General features: G+C 39.5%; 1 protein-coding gene across 9 annotated transcripts in view; it reads left to right on the top strand.

The window, feature by feature from the left end:
* Nucleotides 1-27,838, top strand: part of C2CD5 (C2 calcium dependent domain containing 5) — a 107,800-nt gene that overhangs the window by 10,958 nt on the left and 69,004 nt on the right. For 4 of the 9 annotated variants that reach the window (XM_054988056.1, XM_054988054.1, XM_054988053.1 and 1 more), the window contains exons 2-9: nt 407-493; nt 2,252-2,423; nt 4,183-4,278; nt 5,775-5,930; nt 9,253-9,451; nt 13,088-13,239; nt 20,150-20,235; nt 25,635-25,743. In XM_054988056.1, coding sequence (XP_054844031.1) covers nt 407-493; nt 2,252-2,423; nt 4,183-4,278; nt 5,775-5,930; nt 9,253-9,451; nt 13,088-13,239; nt 20,150-20,235; nt 25,635-25,743 — 1,057 coding nt within the window. Of the gene's footprint in view, nt 1-406; nt 494-2,251; nt 2,424-4,182; nt 4,279-5,774; nt 5,931-9,252; nt 9,452-11,469; nt 12,134-13,087; nt 13,240-16,421; nt 16,599-20,149; nt 20,236-25,634; nt 25,744-27,838 lie in introns of those variants that run through there. The other 5 variants (XM_054988051.1, XM_054988050.1, XM_054988059.1 and 2 more) reach the window with 3 other exon arrangements.

Below are 27,838 nucleotides of genomic sequence, written 5' to 3'. Positions count from 1 at the left end.
TAGCATAAGCTTTCGAGAATCACAGTTCTCTTCATCAGATGCATCTGACGAAGAGAACTGTGGCTCTCGAAAGCTTATGCTACAATAAAGTTGGTTAGTCTTAAAGGTGCTACTGGACTCTCTTTGATTTTGCTACTACAGACTAACACGGCTAACTCCTCTGTGTCAAATAGTTAATGAAGTTGATGGAACAGAATAACAGATCACATCGAAGGGTTGGCTTATTTGACAGAAGTGTAGAAATGTCTAGTCCTGTTCAAATAAAAATGAAAGTGTCATGCACTCCATCAAATTACATGCTTGAGGCCACCTGTGCAGTGTTTCTGTTATTAAATATTGTAACTTCAATACTTAGGAATAAAATGCAGAGTAGAGATTATGCTTTAATTTGTAATATGTATTTTAGGTAAAGTTTGGAAACACTACATTTAAGACAGATGTGTACCCCAAATCTCTCAACCCTCAGTGGAACTCGGAATGGTTTAAATTTGAGGTAAGTACAGCAAAAGTGGAGAGACATAACATATTTAAGGTAGTTGACAGTACACACACACAAAAAGAACAATGTAAAATCACATTGAACAACAATACAATAAAAGCATCAGTATTAAGGCAGTAACAATAAAAAGCTAAACTAATAAAGGACTCCAGCTCCCCAAATGAACATCAGCAGAGGTTTGGGTACACTAGCTAGATTTTGTCCAGAACCTATAGAGATTACTAAAATGGTACTGGGCCAACATCCCTTCAGGGAGGGGAGTTCCTTAAGTGGAGTGCAGCCCATAGAAAAAGGCCCTGTCTCCAGTAAATACCTGCCTTACTTCCAATGGAAATGGTATCCAAACAAGGAAGAGATTCTGATGGTATCTGCTTGGGGTCAGATTTATATGGGAGAGGCTTACTTCGAATACCTGACCTATGAACCTCAAGCAGAAGGCACTCCTGGATCTTTCCTGACTCCCCCCAGCATCTCCCTGTGACTCTGAGGTTGGAGAAGTTTTACAAATATAACACAGCGTGGCATTGGTGGGCTGCAGTGAGGAGGGGAAGCTGTGTGAAATTGTTCCTCCTCCCTTTTATGTAAATAGAACCTTTGCTCTGTTGTGCTTCTCTACAAGCAGCAAAGGAAAGTGGGGCAATTTATCCAGCTTCACCTCTTTACGGCAGTCCACTGTGCTTTACGCCATTTCCCCCCCACCAAGGTTCCCCCAACCCCCAGCATCATCTTTTCAGGGGGTTGCCGCATGGGAATGGAAGCAGGAAAGATCTGTAAGCCTTGTCTCACTCATTTGCAGGATCCAGACTGCTGGTCTCAGAATGTTTAAGGCATCAAGAGATCAATGCCAGCACTTTGAATTGTGCTTGTAAACAACTGGAAATCTTTGAAGGTCTTTGAATACCAGACAGAGCTACTTACTGCCTCAAGTCTCTGTTATTAACCTTGGTCATCATTTCTGGACCACATGGCTTTTAAATTGATTTTTTACAACCAGAATATTTTCTAGTGATAGCTATAGAATACATTTATTAGTATTGCTTCCTTTTTCCAAATGACAAAAGGCCTTTTATAATAGGATAGTTTACTGTTTTTAATAGGGGTGTCTGGAATGCCCAGTTTGCACAATCAAGAGGCTTCCTGAAGAATACAGATGAAATAGAATGGCTTATCTTTAGTTCTCTATATATGTGGTTTTTAAAACTGCAGTGCCTTGGAAATGTTGTAGAATTTAGTTGTGGCAAGGGTGTGGGCACAGTCTGTGCTGTGTGGCACAGCTTCAATACAAACTAAGCCTGTATTCATATGTTGCCTCAAAGCAACGTTAAGGTAGGATGTGCACAAATCTGGCATTGCTGGTTTTGTGTGGGCCCCTTGCTCCTCCCTCCTCGATCATCCCTTCTCACACACACAGCCCCAGTCAGAAACTAGTTCCAGTTACCTGAGATGTACAAATACAGATGTGAAGATTAACTAGAATTAGTTTCTCCAGCACAAAATCGGATTCTAGACCTATCTGGAGGAAAAATAACCTCTGGTTAATCTGTGCGCTTGTATTCATGTGCCATGGGTAACAAGAGTTAGTTTCTAACCATGATTCTCTGTGTGAGAAGGGGAACATGAGACATTCACATGATACTAGAACAAGCCACCATAACATCTGAATACAGCCTAAGGTTAGGACTGAATGAAGGTTTTTAAAAGATTCTGCTTAGTTATATATTGAAGCACCACAGGACTTTCATAATTTTCTAGGTGGATGATGAAGATCTTCAAGATGAGCCTCTGCAAATAACTGTCCTGGATCATGATACCTACAGTGCTAATGATGCCATTGGAAAAGTTTACATTGATATCGATCCTTTACTGTACAGTGAAGCAGCTACAGTCATCTCTGGATGGTTTCCAATTTATGATACCATACATGGTAAGATTTTTTTTAAAATTGTTTTTAAAGCATGTTCTTTTTTTCTCAGGCAGCTGTGCTGCTGAAATATGTAACTCATATTAATACAGAGGCATAGCTACTTTTAGTCTAATATTAGTGATTATAAAGGAAAAATAAATTAAAGTTCTGTTCCTAGCTGTATAGATTTTTCATTTGACCGTTGGTTATATCACTCCGGTAGTATTCCAGGAAGAGTAAGAGTTTAAGAAGAACTTTGATAGAATAACGCAAATGAAACTTCACGCACAATGAAAGAGTTTTGTGCAAAAAGTTTTGTGTGATCCCTCTCCAAGGTGGTCCTTAAAATGATCTTTAAAGTGGTGGTATTGAAAAGGATCTCTTTTTATTATCCTCCTTTCCAAAGCACTTGCTTAAAAAAACACACACACACAGAGTTATGCACTATTTGTCTGTAGCAAAACAGACTTAAATTCCAGGATGACCTGTACTTTTTCCAGTGAATACAGCACACAGCATAGGGTCATGAAGGCTGTTGTCCCACAGCTAGTTTCCTGATGAACCTATTAACCCTTGACTCATGTTTCATGAACTGGTGAGAAAATGTAAGTGGAGTAGTGGGTTTATATGTCATTAGACCTTATGCCTGTAGTTATAGAACAATTATAGAGACATTCCCTGTAGCTGCAGACAGATTTAGTTCTGTTCTTAATATGCTATCCAGCTCCTCCCCTGTTCCAGATTAGGCGGTGTGCCCCTCTCCCCCCCCCAGACAGTAATTTTCAAGATGTATTAATTCATCACTTTTCGGAGCACTGATTCAGTAAAACTATAGTGTGTGCAGCATGTTCACAGTCAGCAACTTAGTGTTTAAAAAGGGTTAGATAGATTGTCAGCAGCTATTAACTGTGCAAGATTTTCAAATGGAGAGCTTCTCGTTGCTTAATCACTCTTACGGTTAGTAACATGTTTCAAATCTATTTCTTCTTTAGACCTTAATATTCATTTCCCCATAATTGCTCGCTAAGTCCTGTGGTGATTGATGTGCCATTCTTTGATCTCATTTGGGTTGAAATAATTGCCTTGCTGGAACAGGTCATTCAGTTCAGCATTCTGTCCCCAAAAGTGGTCAGGCTGATGATGGCCCTTGGAAGTGCACACTTTTTTTCTTTTGTCAGTAATATTTTCATAGCCTTTCATTATTTTTCTTGTGCTTTTTGTTGTTTTTTATCCTATCCTCACTTTGAGGACATGAAAATATGGCACCTACAGTGCCATCCTAAGTGGAATTACACCGTTCTAGGCCTGTTAACTTCCGCAGGAGTTTAATTCTGAAAAGAGGTGTCCTGTACTAGATACTTTTCAGACCCAGTTGTATCCATAAAAGTTCAAGATGAACCTGAGTAATGTCATAGGATTGTTGTTGCATGGAAAGAATTTGTCTAAAACAACTGAAATCCATTTAATTGATCTTTAGTACTTGGCCTGGTGACAGTATAAATCAGGGTTATGAAAGTAGATAACAGGTTAGTCAGGATGATTTGTAAATAAAGCGGGGAGCTGATTAGAATATTTGATCCAGCTCTACAAGTACCTTTTGACTAAAATAATTCTTTTAATATAATTATTTCTTTGTGTTTAGCTGTCATGACAAGCCCAACAAAGTGTTCTGATTGACAAGTTCTAAAAGAACAAACCATTACATAGGAAGTTTTATGTTCCCTTTTTTTTTTTTTACGTAAATTGTCACGCTCATCCATTTTTCCTTTTCCATTCACAGGCATACGCGGAGAGATCAATGTGGTAGTCAAAGTGGACCTCTTTAATGATTTAAACCGTTTTAGACAATCATCGTGTGGAGTGAAATTTTTTTGCAGTGAGTCTCAAAATAGTTTGGGGAATCTTTTTAAATAATTTATTACATGAAAATGAAAAAGTAATGTATTAAATACCTACAAAACACAAAGAAAAATGTCTCATGTGACTTAGTTTCAAATTTGATATACTGCTGGATTCTCTAAGAGGCTTATTTAGATTAGGGGGTTGGTTTGTGTGTAATGGTGAACTGATTTGTCCGTTAGTGCTTGCACATTGGTTTTGTAAGCTCCTCCTCCATTTTCCTTCTCTTATGCATGGATTCTCTCCCTCATATCCTTGTTTATGGTAAACCATAGTTTACTGTTATGTCTGTTCTAGATGCAGAGATCATGCTTTGCCTGCAAACTATTATTGGAAATCATGGTTTGCGCAAGCCTGTGACGGTATTCAGATAATATTAGAAAACCATGGTTTGTCATGAGTCTTGGAAGTGGTTGGGCTTCTATGCACGTTCAAGTTTCTTTTCCATATCAGCTGTTTGAACTAGTATACTCCCACCACCTCTCTCCTTTCTTGTGTACTATACTGAGATTTCCTTGTTTAAACTACCCAGGCTTTGTTGTGACTCCTAATTTGGGAAGGTTAAAACATTGTAACTTGTTTCTTGCCTATGCACAAAGGTTCTAAGCTGCCTGATAAAATAACACAACCCATTATGGCTAGTTCAGTGCCAGTAAGTCCTCAGTCTTGGTGTGAAGGGGAAGGGTGGTGGTGGTGGGAAGTTTATGAGCCAAAGGACTTCACGGCTTATGTGATTTGTTTGTGGTGCCTGAATGTGGCCATTGTTTGCCTAATTTGAATGTAAAAGCAAACTGATTTCCCAGGAAACAGAAACGTGGGAGGGAATCTGAGTGATCAGGCTTGTTCATGTATTCACAAACTGTGGTTTAATGTTGCCTCTGAACTGATCTGCTGTTCTTTAACCAGCTTTTTGGGAAGTTTCAGGTGAGTAGCTGTGTTGATCTGAAATAGAAGAGCAAGATTTAAGGTGCAGTAGCACCTGAAATACCAACAAGATTTCCAGGGAACAAGTTTCAAGAGTGAAAACTCCCTTCATCAAATACCGTCTGACTAAGGGCGTTTTCACTCTTGAAAGCTTATACTTGGCCTTGTATCATACTCAGCTTATTGTGCAGTGGGGATTATTGTACTTTTCAACTTGGTGCTACTTTTTGACATGTATCATCATCACTGTTTACAATCCAAAAGGAGTTTTGGATGTTATAGGCACTGTTATAGGCGCTAAGGCAACTTTCAAAAACAATTTGTAATCTCAAATAGGAGGTCTTTTGTTTTAAAGGAAGTAAATCAAAAATCCTCCAAGGTACGTCTAAGTTAGCCCTTTGGATCCTGGCTACTGACCCACTTGGGTTTTTAAGAGGCAAGCCATCTGAAATGTCTGTTTGGGTAAAATATTTGATTGTAACTTTACAAGTATTGTCTCTAAAATGTATTGTCTCTGGACTTCTCTTTCATACTCTTGTGTTTTAACAGCTACATCTATTCCAAAGTGCTACAGAGCTGTAGTAATTCAAGGTTTTGTAGAAGAGCTTGTGGTGAATGAAGATCCAGAATATCAATGGATAGACCGAATTCGCACACCAAGGGCATCAAATGAGGCCAGACAGAGGCTTATTTCATTAATGTCAGGTAGTCATAAATCAGTTACTGCTGTAAAGAAGTTCCTTTAGGATTGAGTGTATGTGTGTGAGAGTGTGTGCAAGATAGAACATGTGCACACTAATAGACTTTGCATTTGAAATATGTTATTTCTACTTAAATTAGTTTTCCCGATTTGTAATATATATGGTTTCTTTAAGGTGATTGAACTTACTACAAAGCCTCCCTGGAGTCTTGAGCCCTAGTAAAATGTGTCTATCTTTCTCCCTCATGGTTATATTATTAGTTACATCATGTGAATGAATGGGAAATATAGTAAAAAACCAGTATAGTATGGGGTACTTGGTTGCATTAATAATGAAATAGTCGAATAATGGGAAGAAGTCTTATTCAGAGCCGAGAATTTGCCAGTGGAGAATCCATATTAATAGAAACAGATAAGCATTTTTAGTTGTTAACATGTAACTCAAATCTAACAATAATTTGCAAGCAAATGTAATAACTACTGCTTGCTGTGGTGATTTCTAGGCTGTTCTGAAACTGCAGGTCACACCAAAAAAAAAAAAAAAAAAACAGCCACGTATCCTTTAGTATGTTGGAATTTCAAAGGTCATTTTGGATTGTTGAACTGTGTGAAAGTCCTTTTACAGAATAATACATTTAGATACTAGAATATGTGAAGAATCAGACTCTCCTCTTGGGAGCTAATTCAGCCTATGATCATATATTGTGAATAATTGTGCTGTTATTGAAGTTAGGTTTAGCATTTAGCAAAGTACAGTGAAATTTTATTTCTGTGCTTTATGAGAGTGCGCTTCTGATGGAATTTTAAAAATTCATTGATACATATGGGGGTGATAATTTTCTCATCCTATCGTTTGTCTAAAGATATAAGAAGTGCTCAAGAGAAAAATGAGCTTCCTCTCCATTGTTCTTCTTTTCTTTCCTGCCAATATGTTTGAAGAGTGTTTTATTTTTGTTCTGTTTTCTTAATACACTTTGTGGGCCCATGTGATCTTGGCTGTGGAATACAGAGATGGTCCTTCCATTATTGTGACGACTATTTCCTCCCCAGAAGTTGCAGTTATGGGAATCGCTGTTGTTTTGCCAGTCATGGAATCTAAAAATAATTCATTTATTTTTATTTTGAAATTTGTAATCTGTTCTTAATTTTAAGTAATATCAGAGCAGAGCATTAGCATAAATAATAGAATTGAAAACAAAACATGACAACGACTAAGCCAATGTATTTGCTTGGTCAACTGGTGAGAAAAATTCTTCTGCATTCTGCAGCATCGCTAATCAGACCATGGACATGAACTTGGCAAATTTCTGTTGGTAATGCATTTTGTAGATGTGGGCTTCCATAGCAAAAGCAGGTATATTATAATGATGCCTGCCAGTTTTTTACATTAACTTTTATTCCAGTGTGTATTTTAAAAATGTCCTGTTCAATCTGATATAGCTGGGATGATCCTAGTGATTCTAGGACCCTGGGCAAAATTTGTGGGTGGAGCCCAGAATCCCTGGGTGGGAGGGGCAGGGCCTGGCTCCCATCCACTACCCCCCAACTCATGGCTGCTGCTGGCACTATTTGACAATTGGGCAGTGGGTGGCAGGCGTGAGCTGGGTGGTGGTGGGAGCCCTCTCTCTACCCTACAGCTGATCGAATCATCTATGGGAGGGGGCTGCTTACCCACACTGCCTGACAGGCAGCAAATGGCCGGCTTTGTTGGCAACGTGAACCTTTCACCATCCTTACCTACTTCAAGAAATCAGCAGTGGAATGGGGCCAGGATAGCTCAGCAGCTGCGGTCCTCTACCCCCAGCATGGTTATCCTGTGGCTAAGGCTGTCCCTGGATATAGCTTTTTGATGTAATGCTGTAGGAGCCATGTGCTTCTGTTTTTAAATGTGTTTATGTAATCCGTCCTCCAGTGCAAATCTGCAAGACTAACAAAATCCAGTCTTCCATAAAAATCATCAGCAGATGCCTTTACAAGCCTCTAGATGCTATGATTTCAGCAGAGCAGTTTCTGCCTGGTGTTCAGTGCCTTTATCTTTATAGTCCCGCTGCGCTGGTCTATTGTTGGAATAGTTCCCTAGAGATTTCTTATTATTGTTTCATTTTGAACACATACCTTTAAGAAACCTGGCAGTGACGGTATCATTTTTATATCTCTGTTACCTACAGAGAGCGTCCCCCCCCTCTTCTAGTTGCTTAGCTGTTTTAGTGCTGTACAAAGTGTGATTTCTGGTAATAGCTTAAACATAAAAAGGAAGTTTATATTTAATAGCATTAAAAGTTTGACCTCTTATTTTAGAGAATCTTTGTGTAATGCAAAAGTAGCAGTGCAGAGACAATGAGATGCTTCAAAGATCACATAGTGTTCCAAGTGTCTGTTTGCAACCATGGGACAGGTTTGTGTGGTTCCTCATTGCTACTGCACCTGCATATGCTGATAGAGTACAGCAGCAATGAGGCTTCCTCAAGGCAGATTTCTTTGCATTTTCCCTGTCCTAGTTCCCGTGGCAGCCACCCCTCCTCCTTCCCACTAGGGTTCTTTAGTTTTTAAAAAACTAACAATTGACATATTGTTATAGCATAACAATCTGTCTGCCAAGGCCTCTGAATTCCCGGCTTTGACTTTTTAAAAGTCTCTAGCCCCTTTCATTGTGGAGGTATTAGGGGAAAGGCATATATCTGCAATGGAAGGGGCTAGAGATTTGCTTATTTTAATGAAAGCGAAGAAATCAGAAGACAGTTAATAGATCATTGCAACATTTTAATGATATGTCAGTTACTGATTTTTCAAAAATCTCTCAGGTGGCTAGAGTGTGTGTATGTGTGGGGGAGGGGAAGGGATGGCCACAATGGTGGACTGGAGCAGGGAAAAAGGCCGGAGTAGGAAGTTCTGGTTTTTCCCTCTTCATGAGTGCCACCCAAAATGTTGCAGCAAAGCTGGTTTGGGAAAGATGGTAAAGACCCAGGAAGTATAGAGAAGTATCATGATATTGGGGGTGGGGGAACTGCTTCTAAATACTATCCAATTTTGGCAAGCAGCCTGTGCAGAAGTAACCCATGTGCTACATTGCAAACATGCATTTGACTGTAGCCTATATTGCATTTTTTGAGATTCCTATAAAAGACTTAATGTGTACCCATTAAATTGTCATGAGCAAAATGAACCTTAAAGCTCATGTTTCTAGAAAATGGAATGAAAAGAAGAATAAATTATTTCACCCATGATATTTTAATATTTTTCCCCTTGCCTGCAGGTTTGTCATCTTACAAGCCTTGCGAAATCATTTAAGCCGATCTTTTGACTAATTGATTTGTGATTCCTTTGCAGGCGAATTGCAAAGGAAGATTGGCTTGAAGGTACTTGAAATGAGAGGGAATGCAGTGGTTGGCTACTTGCAGTGTTTTGATCTGGAGGGAGAATCTGGACTAGTAGTACGAGCCATAGGAACAGCCTGTACCTTGGATAAATTAAGTAACACACCAGCATTCTTACCCGCATGTAATTCCCCATCCAAAGACATGAAGGAGTAAGTATGACACCGCATTCGCTGGAAAGATTTTTCACATTTTCTCTTCAGACTCATTCAATTTTACATAAATATTCATTCATTCCCTCCCCCATTTCAGTTCATGTTTTGATTTATTTCCCCCCTTCCTTAGTGGTATTCTTTTGGAGATTTGATTTGGACTGCAAAATTAGGGGGACTCGTAATGAACTGTTTAACTAGATGCTACAGAAATAAACCTTGGTATGACAAATGCTCTGTTGTAATACCATCTGTAACCCTTACAGCATTGCACAATGTACTGATGATGGGATCTGCCTCTTCTAACTTGCAGTTCAAGATGCCTTTTTTGCGGGTGGCCTTGCACAAATAGAATGTTATCTCTTCTCATGGTGATAGTGTTTTTAATCTGCATATGCCATGCTTTTAAAACTTTATGTAAATGTGTTTAGTTTTGATAAAGTTCTACTGTAGTATAAGCTAATATTGTGTGTTCTGCCAATACTCTTCTTTCAGCTGAAATTTCATACTTGCTTCTTGTGAAGAACAAGCTACGTTATGTTGCCCCTTGACTTGAAATAGAAGGCAATCAGCCAGCGTTCAGTTCAGGAGTAGTTCACTAAGTTCAAATTCAATTTTTAGCTTGAGCAAGGAAAATAAAAATAGTAGCGTGCCAGTCTGAAAGCACCTTGTTTGGGAAAGCTGAATTGCCAGTGAAAATGCATCAAGTTACTCTTTACATATTGATGCAGCCTGTCTCATGTAACTCCTGATATATAGAGGGCCTTGCATATGCCCTTTTTTGAATAATAGGGGATTACCTAGTAATACCAGGTGGATTTTTCAAAAACATCTAATTTAGGAACTTCTCTGCCAACAAAAATCGTTGTGTTCTTAATTCTCATCTATATGTTTGGAAGGAATCTTCTCCCTGACATGAACAGTATGCTGTCCCTGTTTTTTGCATGTTGTGGCCACCAACATTGCTGGATCTGAGAGTCCTTACACACATTATGCAGCTTAACATATGCCGACCAGCTATGGGTACGATCCCTCCTGCTTACACGCGCAGCTAAGCTTTATCATGCCCTCCTTTCACACCACAGTAAAGACGGCATGATTTTTATGAGTTCTTGCAGGAAGCATGGGGAAGAGTTGTCCCTACTTGCAGGCCCTACTTGCTTGATAGCTAAATATGGAATGCCTAACCGAGGCTAGATGTTGCATGATTCTCAGGTTACAGTGGTAAAATAATCTCCTTTCTAAGTTTGCATTATTTGTCTCCACAAAGGCCAAGTGGTAGCAATGGGAACCAGAAAGAGGGAGTGAAAGCCTTTTTGAGTTTTAGGAGGAAGCAGGTGGGTGATACATGCCAGGCAGAGACTTGGGTTGCCACTGGTTAATTCCCAGATGCCTCAGAAGGCAAGATGGGGCAGTACTCGTGGGCCAGTGGGGCTGACCTGCTACATCTTATCTTAACTATAAATAAATTAATAAGAGATGATTTTTATGTCTATGGGTAACACTGGTTATTTTTATTTATTTTGATTTCCATCTAGTAGCAGCTCGAGCACATCTGGATATAACTGTATCAGTGGTTTCATACAATCTAACAATGCCATCCACAATCATTGGCTTCACTTACTAGTCAGCTTCTGTTTATGCGCACCACTAACTGCCTCCTCTCCTCAGTTTTTGTGGCATAACTAGAGGGCTGTTACATGCCTGATAAACCTGCAACTTTGGATGCTGTTCTTACATTTGCTGTCATTCCACCTTGAAAAGAAAGTGGAAACATACCTTCTTGCTTGCATCTTGCATGCTAGAATTTTTATGTGTGTTTAAAACAAAATCAGACCACCAAATTCAGTTATCCTGAGCGCTCACAATACTAGCAGACACCTTCTTTTTCCCTCTAGTTAATTAACCCATTGCCAACAATACTATTACATTTTAACACTTAGCTGCTGTTCTTATCTTTATTTGTTAGAGCAGGGGTGTAAAACTCTCGTGAATTGAAGGGACAGCTTCCTCACTTAGCAAACTGTCAAAGATTTGTCCAGAACTCTTCATTTAAAAAAAAAAGTCAATTTCATCTCAATCTGATAATTAATTCCTCAAAAATCACTTTGTGACGATCATCCATTGCAAGTGTTTCAGTTCCTGATAGAAGATTATGAAATAGGATCTGTTCTCAAAGGCTACTTTCAAGACTTGCCTACCTCACTAACTCTGTGGGGGAGTGCTGACTTTCCCCCTTAAACCCAAGCTGGTTTACCTGGCAATTTCAACTGTGGATCTGCTTGTCAGTAGACATGCCAGCCTGCCATTTTGTGACCTTGGAAATGATTGAACGGTGTGGTGTGTGTTGGAAGTGCCATGGCCTATGCTGGGGACCCAAAGAGGGCAATAAGAATCGAGCTTTATGTTTGACACCCCTGCTTTAGATCCTGCTTCTTTAAAAAGTCATTTTCTCCAATAACTAAAACAACCCTGAAATAATTTTAAAATGTGACTTTGCAATCTCTTGTATGTATTTTTTTTTCTTTCCTTCCGCCTTGACTGAAAATTCTCTCAGGTCTCCGCTGGTTCATCCACCAAGCCATGGATGTCGCTCGACTCACAACAGCCCAATTCACACTGCTACTGGCTCACGGCTAACTCAGAACTTCTCTGTGTCAGTTCCCACACTCATCTACACTGGTACGAGACTGCTCAGACTCAGAAGCTGGGGAGAGGCAGGTCACAGGCGCAGAGGCCACAGAGAGCAGGCAGGCAGGCAGTGTAGGCAGGTACCACTAAGCTTTTCTCACTGGGAGTCTCCCTCCTAGGAATTACTATCTATGGCTTCATTTGATAACAGAGAGACTCGGGAGATGATGTGTATCTTTGGAGTCTCTCTTTTTTGCGTGCTAGTTTTCTTTTTCAGTAACAGAATGAAAAACCTAAGATGCAACGTTGTCTTGTTTGTGTGTGTCTTTATTGAGGGTGGGCGAGGGGAAAGTCACCCCTCGATTGTTTCCATGGAAGAAGCATGAAAATGGATAACAGGTAAGGCAGCGTTGAACATAATTCAAAGGTTTGTTAATATAACGGCACCAATATAGTTTTCTTCTTTTTATTCTCTCTTTGTTTTTAGCTGTGGCACAGTGCAGATGCTAAAGGATAAGGAAACATTTTTTTTTCTCGGATATATATGTGTGTGTGTGTGTGTGTGTGTGTGTATAAACACACAGATACATAATTGCAATCATTGCTGTTTTCCTTTTTGATGATCTGGTTCAAAAGAATTTTATATTCTGACAGGTTTACTCCCTTGCCTTCCAGCAATGGATGTTTTACAGGGTTTTTTTTGCTTTCTTTGCTAGTTTTTCTTGATTCTGATGCTTCATGCCTTAGCTGTTTTTTTGGTTGTTGTTGCTTTGTTTTGCTAACAAATAATTTCCATCTCTCTGTCCAGTGTTGAGTTGATGAACATCAGAGTTGGTTTATTTTATTTTTTTACTTTGGCCTTATATCCAGCTTCATTCGCCCTTCAGGACAATTGTTGCCCCTCTCCCCAGCCCCTCCCCCACATCCTGTTGTTGGGATCATGCTGCTGTCAGCCCGGTCCTTTGGCACAGGATCACTGAATATGTTTCCACCTTCTTCTGGCAGGATTCCTTTCAATGAAGATCCCAATCCCAATCCTCATTCATCCGGACCCTCCACCCCTCTGAAAAATCAAATCTATTCCTTTTCACCTTCCAAGTCCTACAGTCGACAGTCCTCTTCTTCTGACACAGATTTGAGTTTGACACCCAAAACGGGTAAGGTGCTTCTTCCACCCACTTTATTTTGATTTGTTTCTTTCTTTGTGTTCTTTTAATTTGTGTTGTTTCTACTTTTGCTTTTCACTCCTCTGTGTTTTTTTTTGGCATGTAGATTAAAATAACACGTGAAACGGGGTTTCTTACGGTATAAACAGAGCTAGAAAACATCTGTTCATATAACTCTGACTTACACATTGTGCTGTATAGTATCTGAACAGTTTGTGCAACCTGACAACCTAACACACCAGAGTATAGCAATACAGACTCCCAAAGAATTATCTTTTAATTTCCTCCACGTCATATTGCAAATTATGGGGATAAAAGTCACCATAATATGTTGGGGAAATAGTTTTGCATGTCTTTTCTGATGCCTAACCTCCTAACATAAAAGTATTTCTCTGTTCCAGCCTTTCTTAGTAATGGATCATCTGTTAGCAAAGCCGAGATTTTTAGAAATATGGCTGGTTGGGGTTACCTGCTGCGCTGTTGTGAAGCTTTGCATAACTAGCATAGATAACCTTGCTTTAACATGGTATTCAGTTCTTATCATCATGTGTTCATTTTATAAATTGTCTCAATTGTTTAATTTGCATAATTCAATTGAATATGTGTTGCCTTTTTGCTGTAATGTATCTTAAGATATAACATATAAATACACAGAGTAGACGCATGCCATATTGGGAAAGCAAAATGCCATCATTTCTTTTCATGCTCTTCTGGCTTTGTTCTTGCTAATTCAGTTGTTCTCAAACTGGGGTATGCTCCTTTTGGTGGGGGCCACTTGAATGATGGTTGTGTGCATGAAGTTTTGGGCAAGGGTGGTTGGCACTTTCCTGCTCTTTCAGGCAAGTCTTGGATGGGGCGAATGCCCCCTAACAGAGAGAGCCTCAGTAATGGGTGTCTTTATTCCAGTATGGTTTGGGAAGACAAGGACTCGGTAAAAAGCTGCAGTTTTATTCTTAAGATGGTTTCACGTGTGTATTTTTTCAAAGAGGGTTAGCAGTGTCTCATTCCCCATTCTAATACCATTACTGCAGGGGTCCCCAACCTTTTTGACACTGTGGGCACCTTTGGAATTCTGATACAGGGTGGTGGGTGCAACCACAAAATGACTGCTGCAGGAAGCAGAGCCAACTACAAAATTGCTACTGCAGGAAGAGGAGCCACACACACAGAAGGAACCCAGTTGCAAGGAGAAGATAGGTAATTTTAAAAAATACACTGGGAAAGAGACCTGAGAGAGGATAAAACCAACACTGTGGTGGCAGCCAGGAGCTATGCCGGGCAAGAGCCCCACTTGGCCCCATTCACTTTCTGAAATCACTTAGTGGGCACCAGGAAAGGTGTTGGCAGGTGCCATGCTACCCACAGGTACCATATTGGGGACCCCTGCATCACTGGATTAGTATCCAATCCGCAGATCATTCTGCATAGCAACAAGCAGCATGCACATGTTTGGGGACAAGAATATGCATGCAACCATCTATGAAAAAATGACTGAGGAGGGAGTGGGTCATAGAACTTTAAAATGTGTAAAGTTTGAGAAACACTGTGCAGATTGCATGGCTGTGCCTGTGAGTCTTCATGTAGTGTGCATTTCCTGCTTTGTTCCTTTTTATTCTACAAGAGACTAAAATGTTGCACGATGCCTAAGAACTTTAGCTGTGGCCAAGTAGTTATATACAATATCCCCCCTGCACGTCTTCTGTTTACTGACCTTTATAAGTTGGGGAAAGTATCTTAACCATCTGCCTTTTATTTCCTAGAGGCTATGTTTGTTTAAAAGGGTATGTCTTTATCTTGCATTAATTTTTTTTGCCAGGTAAAGGGATGCCTGTTCTTTGATCTGTTCATATTGATTGCTTTATAAGACAATATTTAATATGTTTGTATACAAATAAATTGTATTCTTGACTTACTAATATAGAGAAATGAGAAACAGGTTTTGAAAAAGCATTCTCTCTTTTAAAGACTGTGTGAATATGGACACATGGAAAGTGTGGTGATGTTTGTGTACAATTACTTTAAATATTAGGGGCCCACGATCTGAACTCCATGACAGCACTACTGCCCATATTCTGCCAGCTTTATGTCCCACTGAAATATTAAGATTTAAGAGTTATACTTGTGCACAAATTTGGGGCCCATGGACAGAAGAACTGAGAAACCTAGTCTGGTGAGCTCAGGGGAGCTTGCCCCCTTTCAAACTGCTGACCCTCATGCTTCACAAAAAATGCTTCTGAAACTCCCCTTGTTTCAATTTTTTTTTTGCTGTGGTTCCTCAAATTTTAAAAAAACCCAGAAACCAAGATTCTTCTGAACTAGCACAAGCTTAATCCTAATCAGCAATGTGGATCTAGCCCATGTCCTTACAGAATAAAACACAAGGATGAGGGAGGGCCGATACGTTGTCCTTCTAAATTTATCTCCAGTAAAGAAGGCAATCAAAATAACTTTGCAATTTGCTTTCAACGTCCAGTTTAACAATTAGAAGTCTAGCATTAAAGGCTCAGTATGGGGTCTTTCAGAAGTGCTCTGCTGATGCAAGTGCGATGTCTTAAGTGGCGTATTGTGCTGTTTTGGGAAGACTGACCAAATAACTAATAAAAACTGTTGTTAGCTTTGTTTCTAAGCTAATGCTTTGGTGATCACCCAAATATATATGTGGAGGAAATTGAGAAGATGGGAATCCATCCCTTTTTAAAATTGGGAGCGTCCCCTCTTAAAATTTATCTATTGGGAAGAAGAATGGAGTAATAAATGTTTAGATCATTTTTTTAAAAAAAAAATTAAGGGTACTCTCAAAATATGTATCTAATCTGAGTAAAGCCAAGTATATTTCTGGAAAAGAAAATTTAGATCCCTGATAAGTTGCCTGCAAATATATTCAAATTTTGAACCACGGTTGGAATGTACAATAACTTAAAAGCCCCTTGAAATCCCATTCCTTTTGTTTTTAAAAGTGATAATGTTAAATGCTAGTTTAATAGTATGTTCCTATCCATTGCTGTATTATCATCTCATTTACTGTATGTCAGTAATCACTCATTCATATATTGCTAGGTTGTCTGTCCATTCCCCCCGCCCCCCACAACTCAAGGTTTTGCTTGATTTGTTTTACTTTCCTCCTTTTGAGTTCTTTTTAGCCATCTTCTGAAGTCTGCATCTTTTCTCCACAGCACTTTCCCCACAGGGACCTAGGATTTTCCTGTTTCCCAGCTCCCCTACACTCTCTCTTAAACAGCCCTATCTCCTTCACTCTGGCTCTAGCCTTAGTCCTCTTCACTCTAGCCATGCCAGCCCAATTCTGAGGAAAAGTCTTTCTTTCACTGAAGAGCTGCTTCTGGCTGCTTCTGGTAGGATGAATCTTAAATAGCCTTTTAATATACATTAGTAGTCTCTGCAGTGGCACAGCACAGCCTAAAAGCTTTCCATGGTTTCCCTACTCTCCTTTTTTTGCTCTAAAAACTGCTGGCTACATGATGATTGCAAAACTATTGCTAAACTAGGGTTGTCAACCTCCAGATGGGGTCTAGAGATCTCCTGGAATTATAACTGATCTCCCAGTCTACAGAGATCAGTTTCCCTGCTTTGGAGAGTGGACTCTATAGCATTATACCCTCCCCTGCCCTCCCCAGGCTCTGCCCCCAAAAGCTCCAGGAATTTCCAAACATGGAATTAGCAACCTCATGCTTCAACTTACCTTAAATGTTTTGTTTTAAGAAAAAAAGTTTGGTTAACATTTAAAGGAAATTTTGTATTTGATACTTTTTTTACAATACTGATTTTTTTTTCTTCCTGAACAATTTAACATGTTAGTAATTGGCCTTTTAAAAATCATTTCCTTTCCCCTGTTTCATTTGGAACAAGGCCCTCTTCCTCACCAGATTATTTGTGTTATTCTGTTGATCTCATGTCGCCATCAGCCATATTGGTTAGCTTTACTGTATCTGCTGTTTCAAACACCGCTGTGATTTGTTCCCAAACTGAACATTTGCTTTGCTTGTTTTTTTTCACTCAGTTCACTAGATTGCCTTGCTAAATGCACATCTTGTTTCTGTTTGCTTTGTATAGACAGTGCTTTGGTTGGTCTCTTGTTCCATATTATTTTTGAGGGATATGTTTTATCTCCACTAACAGCATCCATTTCACTTCTTTTCCTCTTTTTAGTATTGTATAGACCCTTGGAAGTTAGCTTTAATTGCAAGAAGTCTAATTTGATTGGTTGAGTAATGCAGAATGGGACTATACAGATGCTAATATTTTGTTTCCTTATCCAGAAGCAGCTAAAAATATTTCCTTAAATAAGGGTTTTACAGTGCAATCCTAAGCAGAGTTACTCCAGTCTAAGCCAATTGTTACTCCTTAGTTGGCAGTCATAATAATTTTGGAATGACTAGTGTTTTATAGGTTTGGACCACTTTTGTTAGAAATTTTGTTAAGCCTGTAGGTGCTTCTGGAAATGTTGAGAAAGGGTAGTGGGCACCAGCAAAAATCACTTTTAGGGGGGGTTGTGTTGGGCGGTTCTTGTCATGTTTTTCTGTGGCAGAGGCAACTACTTCTAAATAAGTGCTCCCTGCGTATGCAAAAGTGCAGTGTCTTTAGGGCTTTTGTGAAGCACCTACTGCACCGAAAAGGCAAAGCCTTTGCTTTGGGGAAGAGATGTTGTTTGGTTTAAGTTTCCAAGGAAAGAAGAGGTTGTGTTCCCTCGTGCTCACATGAAAATGGTTCTAAGTCCAGAGACGTTAGCAAGTTTGTGTCTGTGACCAGTCCAAGAGCTCATTGCTGTGTCACACTTGCCTGGGCTGACCTTAATGCTTTCCTAGTAAGTCAGCTGATAAGGAGCATCCTGAAAGTCCCTGTTTTTCCCCCCTATTCTGTTCAAGACCCTTTGGATTTTATCCTCAAGACTGAAGAAGTAAGCAAGTGCCAGGAAAACACATCACCTGGAGTCTCGCTAGGAATGATTAGCTAACATACATTGAACCACTTTTAAATCCACAATCCCATTTATGTTGGTTGGGTTTGTGAACTTTTAGGTGGTTCTCTTTCAGCCAGTATTTAGGTGTTTGCACAAGATTAGTGCAAACTTTCTGAAATTCATGGATAGGAAAACTCAGTACCTTAATATTTTAAAGTAGATAAGTTATTAGAGTTGTGAGCCTTCTTGTATTTACAGTACAATCCTAAGCAGAGTTCCTCCAGTCTAAGCCCATTGAAATCAATGGGTTTAGACTGGAGTAACTCTGTTTAGGATTGCATTGTTAGTGGTTTTTTTTTAAATAGACAATTGCTGGGATGCTTATTAGTGTCTTCATTAATACTTTTGTAATCAAAGACTATCCATAGTTTGACATGTTCGTTGCCCTGGTGTTCTATCTCAAGCACTCTTGTGCGGATATTCAAGTTCCATTTATTTTAGTGAGACCCAGAAGCATTCTAGTGAACTGCATCTTGTGGGAGTTAATATATATACTTAATCACTGATTTGTTGAAATCGAGATTATTTGGGGGTAATTCTGTGCCATGCAGGTGAAAGGAAGACTAGGCAGCATTGAAACAGTCTCCTTGAACAAGTATTTTTATTTTGATGAATGACTAAAAAACATTAATGTATAGTGTCTGTAATGTTTTGTTACCTTGAAAATTATAGTTTAAATACGAAATATGCATGTTAACAGGTTTGGGGAAATTTCCCTAGGTTTACATAGTTAGAATACAATTGTTTAGGGGCCAGTTCCTAATATATGACATACTCTACAAGATTTGGATCACCATGGTGGGACAAAAATATTTTGAGTACTCTGAAACAGATTACTGGCTTTTGAAAAGGAAGAGGAAAGAACAGTGGGTTGGATCTGTTGTTCTGTCAGTAGAAGGAGCTGGTAGTCCCTGATGTTTCCTGGAAGCAGTCCCTTCCAGTCACAGAGCCTGTGTGGACTGAAGTCATACAGATTGGGGGGCTACAGGCAGAAGGGGGAGGTGAAATCACTCTCCTGCCGCTTGTGGAAAAGGGAGGAGGTACGATTTTTAGTCCCTTCCCCATTCTCACGGCAACCCTCTTACCTGTAGTGGTGGTCACTCCATGTGAGTTCCACGACCTCATGAATCAACTTTCCCATTGTCAGAAGGAACTGTTGTGGAGGAGGGGAATGCAGGAAAGATCTGTGATCCTTGTATGCAAGGACTGCTGGATCCAGCCCACTATCCCAGTATCATGATTATCATCCCAGTATGATGAATATTTTTATGTGATACCCAAAATTCATGAATATTTTACTATAATTGATATAAATGTGAAAGAGAGAAGCCTGCCTATAGAACTCTGGCAAAGGTACCAGTATTATCAGTGAGTGACAGAATGATCAAATATTTAAACTTTTGACCCTTGATGCTTTATTCCTGTCCATACTAAATCCCCTTTATCTTGCTTAATTTGTACTCGTATGCATGTAGTTTAATGTCAGGTTAGAGGTCTTTTTACAGTGTTGGTTAAATACATTGGCTCCAACCAGTTTTTCCACTGATCAAAAAGAGAGGAGGGGGTTCCCTTGGACCACCCTAAAGATTGTGTTGGAGATCATAGGACTGAAGTCATGTGAGACTGAGGCTGTACTAAAGAGGGCAGTTGGGTGAGATTGAGTGGAAAAGCTGGATGGATTCAACCCATAGATTTTAGAACTTCTTACAATTAGAATAAAGGCTGAAGTATTACCTTAGCAAATACATGACTTTTGTATAAATATAAATAACTTCAGCTTTCTGACTTTGTAAATGTAACTCTTTGTAATTATGAGCAGGTTTGTTCACAGTGCCAACAGTTGCCAACCCCCCCCCCCCCAAAGTTAGAATAATGCATCATTGAACTTTTGTACTTGGCTATTACTTACATGTGAATGTTCTTTAGGAATGGGCAGTGGGAGTGCTGGAAAAGAAGGGGGGCCATTAAAAGCTCTATTAAGACAACAAACTCAGTCGGCTCTGGAGCAAAGGGTAAGAAAAGCACAATAAACCTACTTTGTACTTCAAAGTCTTCAATGTCTAAGCCAGTCATAATAGAAACTTTTCTGTAGCAACTGCTTAATGTTCCCTTTTCCATTGCTTAATGTTCCCTTTTGCACCAAACAGCAGTTATTGACCATGACCAGCCTTGATTCGGCACGTGAATTAAAGGCATATCCAATTCAAGAACACACCTAAGAGTGTACAGACCTCTGTCGTGTACACATACGCTTTATTGTTTCTTGAGAATTTGATAACCGCTGTTTAATAACTTTTTGCTTAAGCAAACTCTTGCGAACATAATATTGAACTAAGCGAATTTGAAAAGCAGAAACCTCAACAAATTGGGGAGTCTTCTGGATCTGAACCTAATTAAAACTGTTCATAAAATCACAGGTTTCTTCATTAATTATCTATTTTTACTTGGATTTAAAGGACTGTGCCCAATGTTACATACTTGAAACTATATATACATGCTCCATGATAAATGTGGACTAATACAAATATGAATCGCAACATTTAGTTTGTACAAATGGATGATTCTCTTTTCGTTTCTTGTGTTACCCATTGCTAAGGGAGGATCGCCTCATAGGTTCTGTAGAAGTCGGGTATGTTCTAAACTGTTGTGTGACATTTTCTTTAAGCCTTCTTTTGTGTTAATTTTATTTTGAGACCCGTTCTCTAGCTTGGATTTTTTATTTTAGAAATTTGGGGTTGTTTTAGCAACATTTTCTCCAGATCCCCTTAAAAATTCTTTGTGCGCAAAATTAAAAGTAATTCTTTTGAGACCATGTAGCGAACCCCAAATCCTGCTCAATCAGCAATCTGCATGAGTGTGCATTTCACTTAACTCTTCATTTCATTCTCAGTACAGCACATAGCTTTATTTTGTAATCTTTAATTTTAAAATAAACTAACACCAAGCTTTACATCATCCCCTTGTCCCAATAATTTAAATGTTTTGTGGGGATTGATTGTCCATGTTGTTTCAATTGGTATGCAGTGTAATGTTTTGAATATTTGTTTTTAAACGTTTTAAGGAGAAATCTTGTATTAGTTTAATTGATAAAGCTGTCTAAGGCATGAACAATCTCCAGAAAACGAGGTACATCTTTTAAAAGACAAGTTTAACGTGTATATCTTCAGACATAAAAACAAGCATATCCAACCTATGTGCTGGTATGTGTGTCACTTTGATGTGTTTTAGATATAATTAGATGTGTTTCCCTCCCCCCCCCATTGTCAAACCCATTCTTAGTTTATCTGTAGTGTGGCAGACCAAGGACAACTGCTGTGTTTCCACCATTGGTTTCCATGGGTGATACAGCAGTGTTTAACTGCGTTCAGGTGGTACCTATTCAGCTGACCATGGTATGAGGAAGTAATAGAGCTAAGATCAAGAGGCAAAAAGAATGAATGAGGTGGGCAGAAGTCCTTGCAAACTGGTTGTGGTGCTATTTCTCTTACTTGCACTTGTGAAAGCAGTGCGAGGAGATGACTGAACATAGGAAAATAGAAAGTCTATCCCAAACTCTAGCACCTTAAATGGTGCCCTGTATGCTATTCTGAAACTCTGAAATAAGGGGCATGAAGTAATCTAACTTTATTAGCACATGTATATTAATTAACTAAAGGGGGTTGCAGTAATACTACTTTTGCAGTAATTTTTTTGCAGTAAAATTGCAGTAATATTACTACCTCCGAGTTGTCTTGAGCTTTACAGCATGTATATTAATTGGCATACTACTATGTGATTGCACAACTAGCTAGCTTTGTCAAAAAATTTAATTTCCTGGCAATCATGATAGGAAACAGAGTTGGTGGAAATGGGCTGAACTGAGACATTAGGTGATGGTTAAGCTGTGTGTTGATTTTTGCTGTACAAATGTAGTGACATTTTGCGCAAGGGAGGTTTTGCCTTTTTAATCAAAATTTGCAAAAGCCACTAGCCATGAACTCCCCTTGGGCAGAAGCAGTATAAATCTGAGTACCAGATCCAAATAAGTTGGGAATGTTTCATGAGATGAAAAACGGTGTTGTGTGTGTGTGTGTGTACGTGCACGCGCACGGGCACATACATGCACTGTCAAGTCGTAGCTGGCTTATGGATATCCCATGGGGTTTTCAAGGTAAGAGACGTTCAGAGGTGGTTTTCCTTTGCCTGCCTCTATATACTGACCCTGGCCTTCATAGGTGGTCTCCCATCCAAATTTTGATCAGAGCTGACCCTGCTTAGCTTCCAAGATCTGATGAGATGGGGCTATCTGGACTGTCTAGGTGGGTAGCAGGGTTTGAAAAAAGCATTGTTCAACTAGTGAGCAATGTTGAGATGGCCCTTGAAAAGTCATGATAATGTAGTCTTAAAAGGAGTAAAAATTGGAGCAAAGTGGAAATAGTAGTCTGTTTTTTTACTTACATTTTTGGTTTCGATCTCTTACCCTTTTTCTGTCACATTTTAAAATTGTGGGGGGACATATTTTTACCATTTTTGTTTAACGTGACCTTTCTGCAAAATGTGTGCTCTGAAATGTTAACCAAGTGCAGTTTCACAAACCTTCTTTTGATGCTTTTTGAGATGTTTTTTAAAGTTTGCAGTTGTTAAACAGTCTACCCCCTCCCACCCTCGTACAGTTTTTCTCATTTACGGAAGAATTTTGACATTATTGAACTAAACTCATAGGTTATCCAGAATGTAGGCTTTATGGTATTTGATTAGGGGCATCTTTCACTTGCCTCATGAATCACAGGAATCATCACAGGTGGTGATTTTTTTTCTCCTTCTCTAAACACAGCATAGGAACATTATTAAATAAACCACTGCTGCATGATATCCTTTTTTTTTTTTTTTTTGCATCAGTGCTGCAGAAATGGCTGATGGAAGTCAAACTCCTTCCCCCCCATAAATATGCTGTATATTTCTGTAGGTCCACGGGGCAGTTGGATCCTGTTTCAGTTGCCTTATTATTCTCTGCCTCCCTCTAGCATCAGTCCCTTTCTCCTTCTTTGGCCCTTTGTGTTTGAGAAGCTGATGTTTACAAATGAAATCTAAAGTGACATTGAGAAGAAATACCCTTGATTTTTTCAATGCAGCTAACAGACCAGTAGTCATCTTGTGGAGAGGCGAGAGCCAGTGTAGTGTGGTAGTTAGCGGATTTTACTAAGATCTGGAAAACTCAGATTCAAATCCGTGCTCTGCCATGAAACTTGCTGAGTGACCTTGGATCCATCACACCTTCTCAGCCTAATCTGCCTCACAGGGTTGTTGTGAGGATAAAATTGAAGAGAGAAGAACAATGGTATAAGCTGCTTTGAGTCCCCTTTGGGGAGAAAGGCAGAATATAAATGTAGTAAAATAAAAATAAACATGAGTGAACCTATTTAAATAGCATTGTGTAAACCTTGATTTATTCCAGTGTTAGGAATGTAACAGACCTTTGGAAAGAGAGCTCTATGTTCAATAAAAATAATATTACATATCTCTGTTATGAGTAATGGCGTTAAATTAATTTGCTGCGTTATGTTCTGTGAACTGTTTTGAAGACCATATATACTGGAAAGTGGTCTTTTAAAATAATTAATTTTTGCCTTCCTCAAGGAAGTCTTAGTTGATGGGGTAACTTTGAGCCAGTCTCTGTCTCAGCCTAAAGTTTAGGATAAAATGGAAGAGAAACTTCTGCACTATCCTGAGATCCTGAGATTAAAATGTAATAAATAAATCCATAGATTCAATAGTATCTCTAGTCACCACTGCGGTCTTTTCCTACAAATATATGTCTGAATGGGAGGCAATGGATGCTGTACTTGCAAGAGATTGTGCTGACAAAATAGATCCAAATTAATTTACCTTGGCAGGTCATTTTAATCAACATTTGTGGATATTCGTAATGAAACTCACTGCTCTTGCAGCCCGGTGTTAAGGCTTGCTAGGCCTGCCATAATACCTATGACAGACACACACACTCACATACACAAAGACACAGCTGCATTATACTGAATCAGACCACTGGTCCATTACAGTCAGTATTGTCTGCATAGGCAGGTAGTTGCTGTCCAGGGTTTTAACTAGAGGTATTTCTCATCATCTACTGCCAGATCTTTTATCTGGAGATGCTGGGGAGTGAACTTGGGAGATCTTATGCATGCCAAGCAGATGTTCTTCCACTGAGCCATGACTTATGCCTGTAGCTATAAGGTGGCGCCAATGGAAATATTGGCACTGATGTGGAGTATCATAATTCCATTGTGCTGTGACCTGACTGACGTCAAAGAAAAGCTTGACACTGGCCTTGCTATGTTAGATATGGGTATGCAATTTGATTTGGAATTTGGATTAAAATACCGAATTGTGGTTGATTTGGTAAAATCAAAAACCAAGTATTCTGAATTTTTACTGAATTTTCAGTAAAAATTCAGTAAAATTCATCCCCTCCCAGCCAACCAGCTAGCCCACAGAGTGATTTCCCCATAGAATACAATGACTGAATTGTTTGGAAATAGCCAAAATGAATTAGAGAATCAATTTGGAATTCAGGGAATTCCGTTTTTTCCCCTCAGATTCGTTAAAAAAATTCAGATTTACCAATTCCTCCCCCCTGCCCCCGAACACCCCTAATGTTAGAGATTAAGTATGTCCTCTTGCTGGGAGAAAAAAGCCTTTTAGCAGCCCTTAGCACTAGCCGATCCCATCTGTCGATATCTCTGGCATGGTGACTCGTGTAGATTCTGTTTCTGCAGAATAATTTCAAGTTACAGCACAGCTGTGGCATAAGAACTACAGAACTATATTGTAACAGCAAAGCCCTTTGAAAGCATACTCAGAAGGAAGTTCTGCTAGTTTCACTGGGACTTGGTTGTAAGAGTGTGTCAGAGTACAGCCTAATTATTAAAATAAAAAATTAATGACCACTTAACTTGAGCTCTGTATAGGAGAGGTGAAGTATAAATGTAGTAAGACGCTCTTCCAGGTAAATGTGCTTAAGATCGGGCTCCAGTTCTCCTAATTCCCTCCACCATTCTTTAAAATGTGGCCCCCCCCACACACACTTAATATACTTTATTAGTAAATTCTATTGCATTCAGTTGACTCTGCCCACAATGATTTTAGGTTTCTGTATGTCAGCAAGAACACTTACTCTGTCCCTATCTAGGAGCAATATTATGAGGGGGAAAGTAGCTTTTTAAGTGCTTTTGATACGTCTGCTAACCCCACAATGTGGGTCCATGGATGGCATACGTTTTGCTTGTATTTTAAGCCTTAGCGAAGCATTTTGCCCAACTCTTCTGCTTTGCTTGTGTTTCAAAAAATGATTGCATGTTCTATGGTGATGAACAGATCAAGCATACAAGGTCATCTGTAATTTCTTTCCCTCCCTCCTCTCTTTTTGGAACAGGAATTTCCTTTTTTTACTCTGACGGCCTTTCCTCCAGGCTTCCTCCTCCACATAGGCGGTGTTGTCAGTGCTCGTTCTGTGAAGCTCTTAGATCGCATCCACAATCCTGGTATGTTACAAGAATAAATCTTAGGATCTCTTATGTTATCTTGAGTCTCTATGTCTATTATGTATCGGAGGTAAGAGGTTGCAAAGCATTTATCGGTTAAATTGTTGGGCACTCCCCCCCCATCTCTTTATAATGTTTTTAGTGAGGTATTAAATTGTGTGATTCTAGCATTATAGCTGTGGTACCAATTGCAAAGCTGTAGATTGATTCATTTTGTCTTTCGACAAGATTCTGAAATTTTAAATCTTACTAAGACTTTTTTAAAGGACTTTCAAATGTAAACTTGTAAAGTTTTCCAGCTTTCCTTGAGGAATGTTGGCTATTGGCAGATTCTTCCATAACCTTAACCAGCGTTAAAAGCACATCTTTCTTATTTTGGCTTTGAAGAGTAAAATTTCATAAATCAGTTTAAGATATTCCTAAGATACTTTCTGGACAGTAGCAGAGAGACACTTCGGAAGTGGGAAGTCTCCTTTTGGGGGGAGCTGATGGCACGACGGCTGAAATCCCATTATCCAAAGGGCAGGGTTCCTGCCAGGGCTAAGAAGCAGACGTTTGGTGCTGTTCTTCTAGATAGCACAGTTTCTTTCTTCTTACCCTTACTAATTTCTCATTCATCCTTATTTCTCTCAATTTTCTTTCTAGGTTTTAGTTATGGCAGGAAAGGGAGTAGTTAAGTCTAGGAGATGGCATTCCCACTGCTCTAGGAGAGGAGTCTTGCTTCCCTTTCTGGAAAGTTCTTCCAGAAGCAGCTTGAATTTCGACTCTCGTGGGATGGAATGATCGAGCACTCTCTCCATTTAGCAGTGGCCAGCAAGGTAGCAAGGGAAAGCACAATAGCCGTCTTGTGCTTTCCAAAAACTCTAGACGCTTCTGACATACATGGTGTCAGAATTATTTGCTGTCTTGTTCTTTCTCACCTTCTAAAAAGATCCCAAATTTGTTACAGTAGAAGTCCAGAGATGTCATTAGAGATATGCGTAAATCTGAGTGTCAACTTACTTAGTCTTACTGTTCTGGATGAAGACTTCCATTCATACCTTGGAACCTTCCCAGAGGAGGCTGGAAAAGGGATCGGAAGAAATAAAGGATTAGCAAAAGCACAGGTTATCCCCCACAGTGGGAAGTAGAAGGAGCTGGAGCCTTCTAACTGTCAGGAGCTGATAGACCCAAGGAGTCTGCCACTTTACCAAGAAAGTCCTGTTGGGAAAAATTAAACTCTTATATCCAGAAGTGTTAGAATTAGAAAGATTATCCCCAGTGCTCTTTGCAACTAGCATAAGGACAGCTGAACCCTGATTAATCCCTGCCTCAACAGAGCTGTCCCACGAAAAGACTCTCTGTTTTGGGTGGGGGTGCTATGTTTATGTGCTTTGGTAACTAAGAGGCTGAATCAGCTTATGATCATAACCATTAAAATGTATAATATATAGAAAAAAAACAATATATGTTAAAAATGAGCAACAAAATAAAAAAAAACTACCACCACAGTTATGTCCAGCTCATATTTTATTTTCTTCTGCTTTTTTCTTGCTGAAATCCTGCATTTCTAGGCTGCTCCAAAGTAAGCAGGGAGAGGCTCCTCCCATGGGTAGTTTCTCACTTCCTGTCTCTCACTTCCTGAGGAAGGGGACTTCCTGCTTCCAGAACATCCTCCTCCTCCTGTTCAGAATGGATATTTACCTAAAAAGTCAGAATCTTCTCTTGGTCTTTCCAGCAAGGACGTGCCCCTGCCCAAGTACAATAATGGGTTTTTGTGTGTGGATCATACCCCGTCCACTTGCAAGAGGCTGCTAACAGAGAGGAGTCCCCCTATATTCCGGATTTCAGGGTGCGCACATGCTTGTGGCCCTGATCCACTGGTTGTGTCCTTTGTAGCTAATATGGTACTCATGCAGACCCCCATCCGATGTAGTGTAAGCCTCCCCCCCCCCAACATATGGTCAGTATTCTCAGCATCTCCCCCCCCCCACCAGTTCGATGTTTAAAATCTTGACATTCACGACAAGAGTGGTAATACCATGCTGTGTAGCAATCAAAATAGCATTCTTTTTTCATGTCACGTGAATCCTGCAGCACACAAAAAGAAATCCAC

The sequence above is a fragment of the Eublepharis macularius genome, chromosome 9, assembly GCF_028583425.1.
Source record: "Eublepharis macularius isolate TG4126 chromosome 9, MPM_Emac_v1.0, whole genome shotgun sequence".
Classification (NCBI taxonomy): Eukaryota; Metazoa; Chordata; class Lepidosauria; order Squamata; family Eublepharidae; genus Eublepharis; species Eublepharis macularius.
This window is presented reverse-complemented; position numbering and strand designations above follow the sequence as displayed.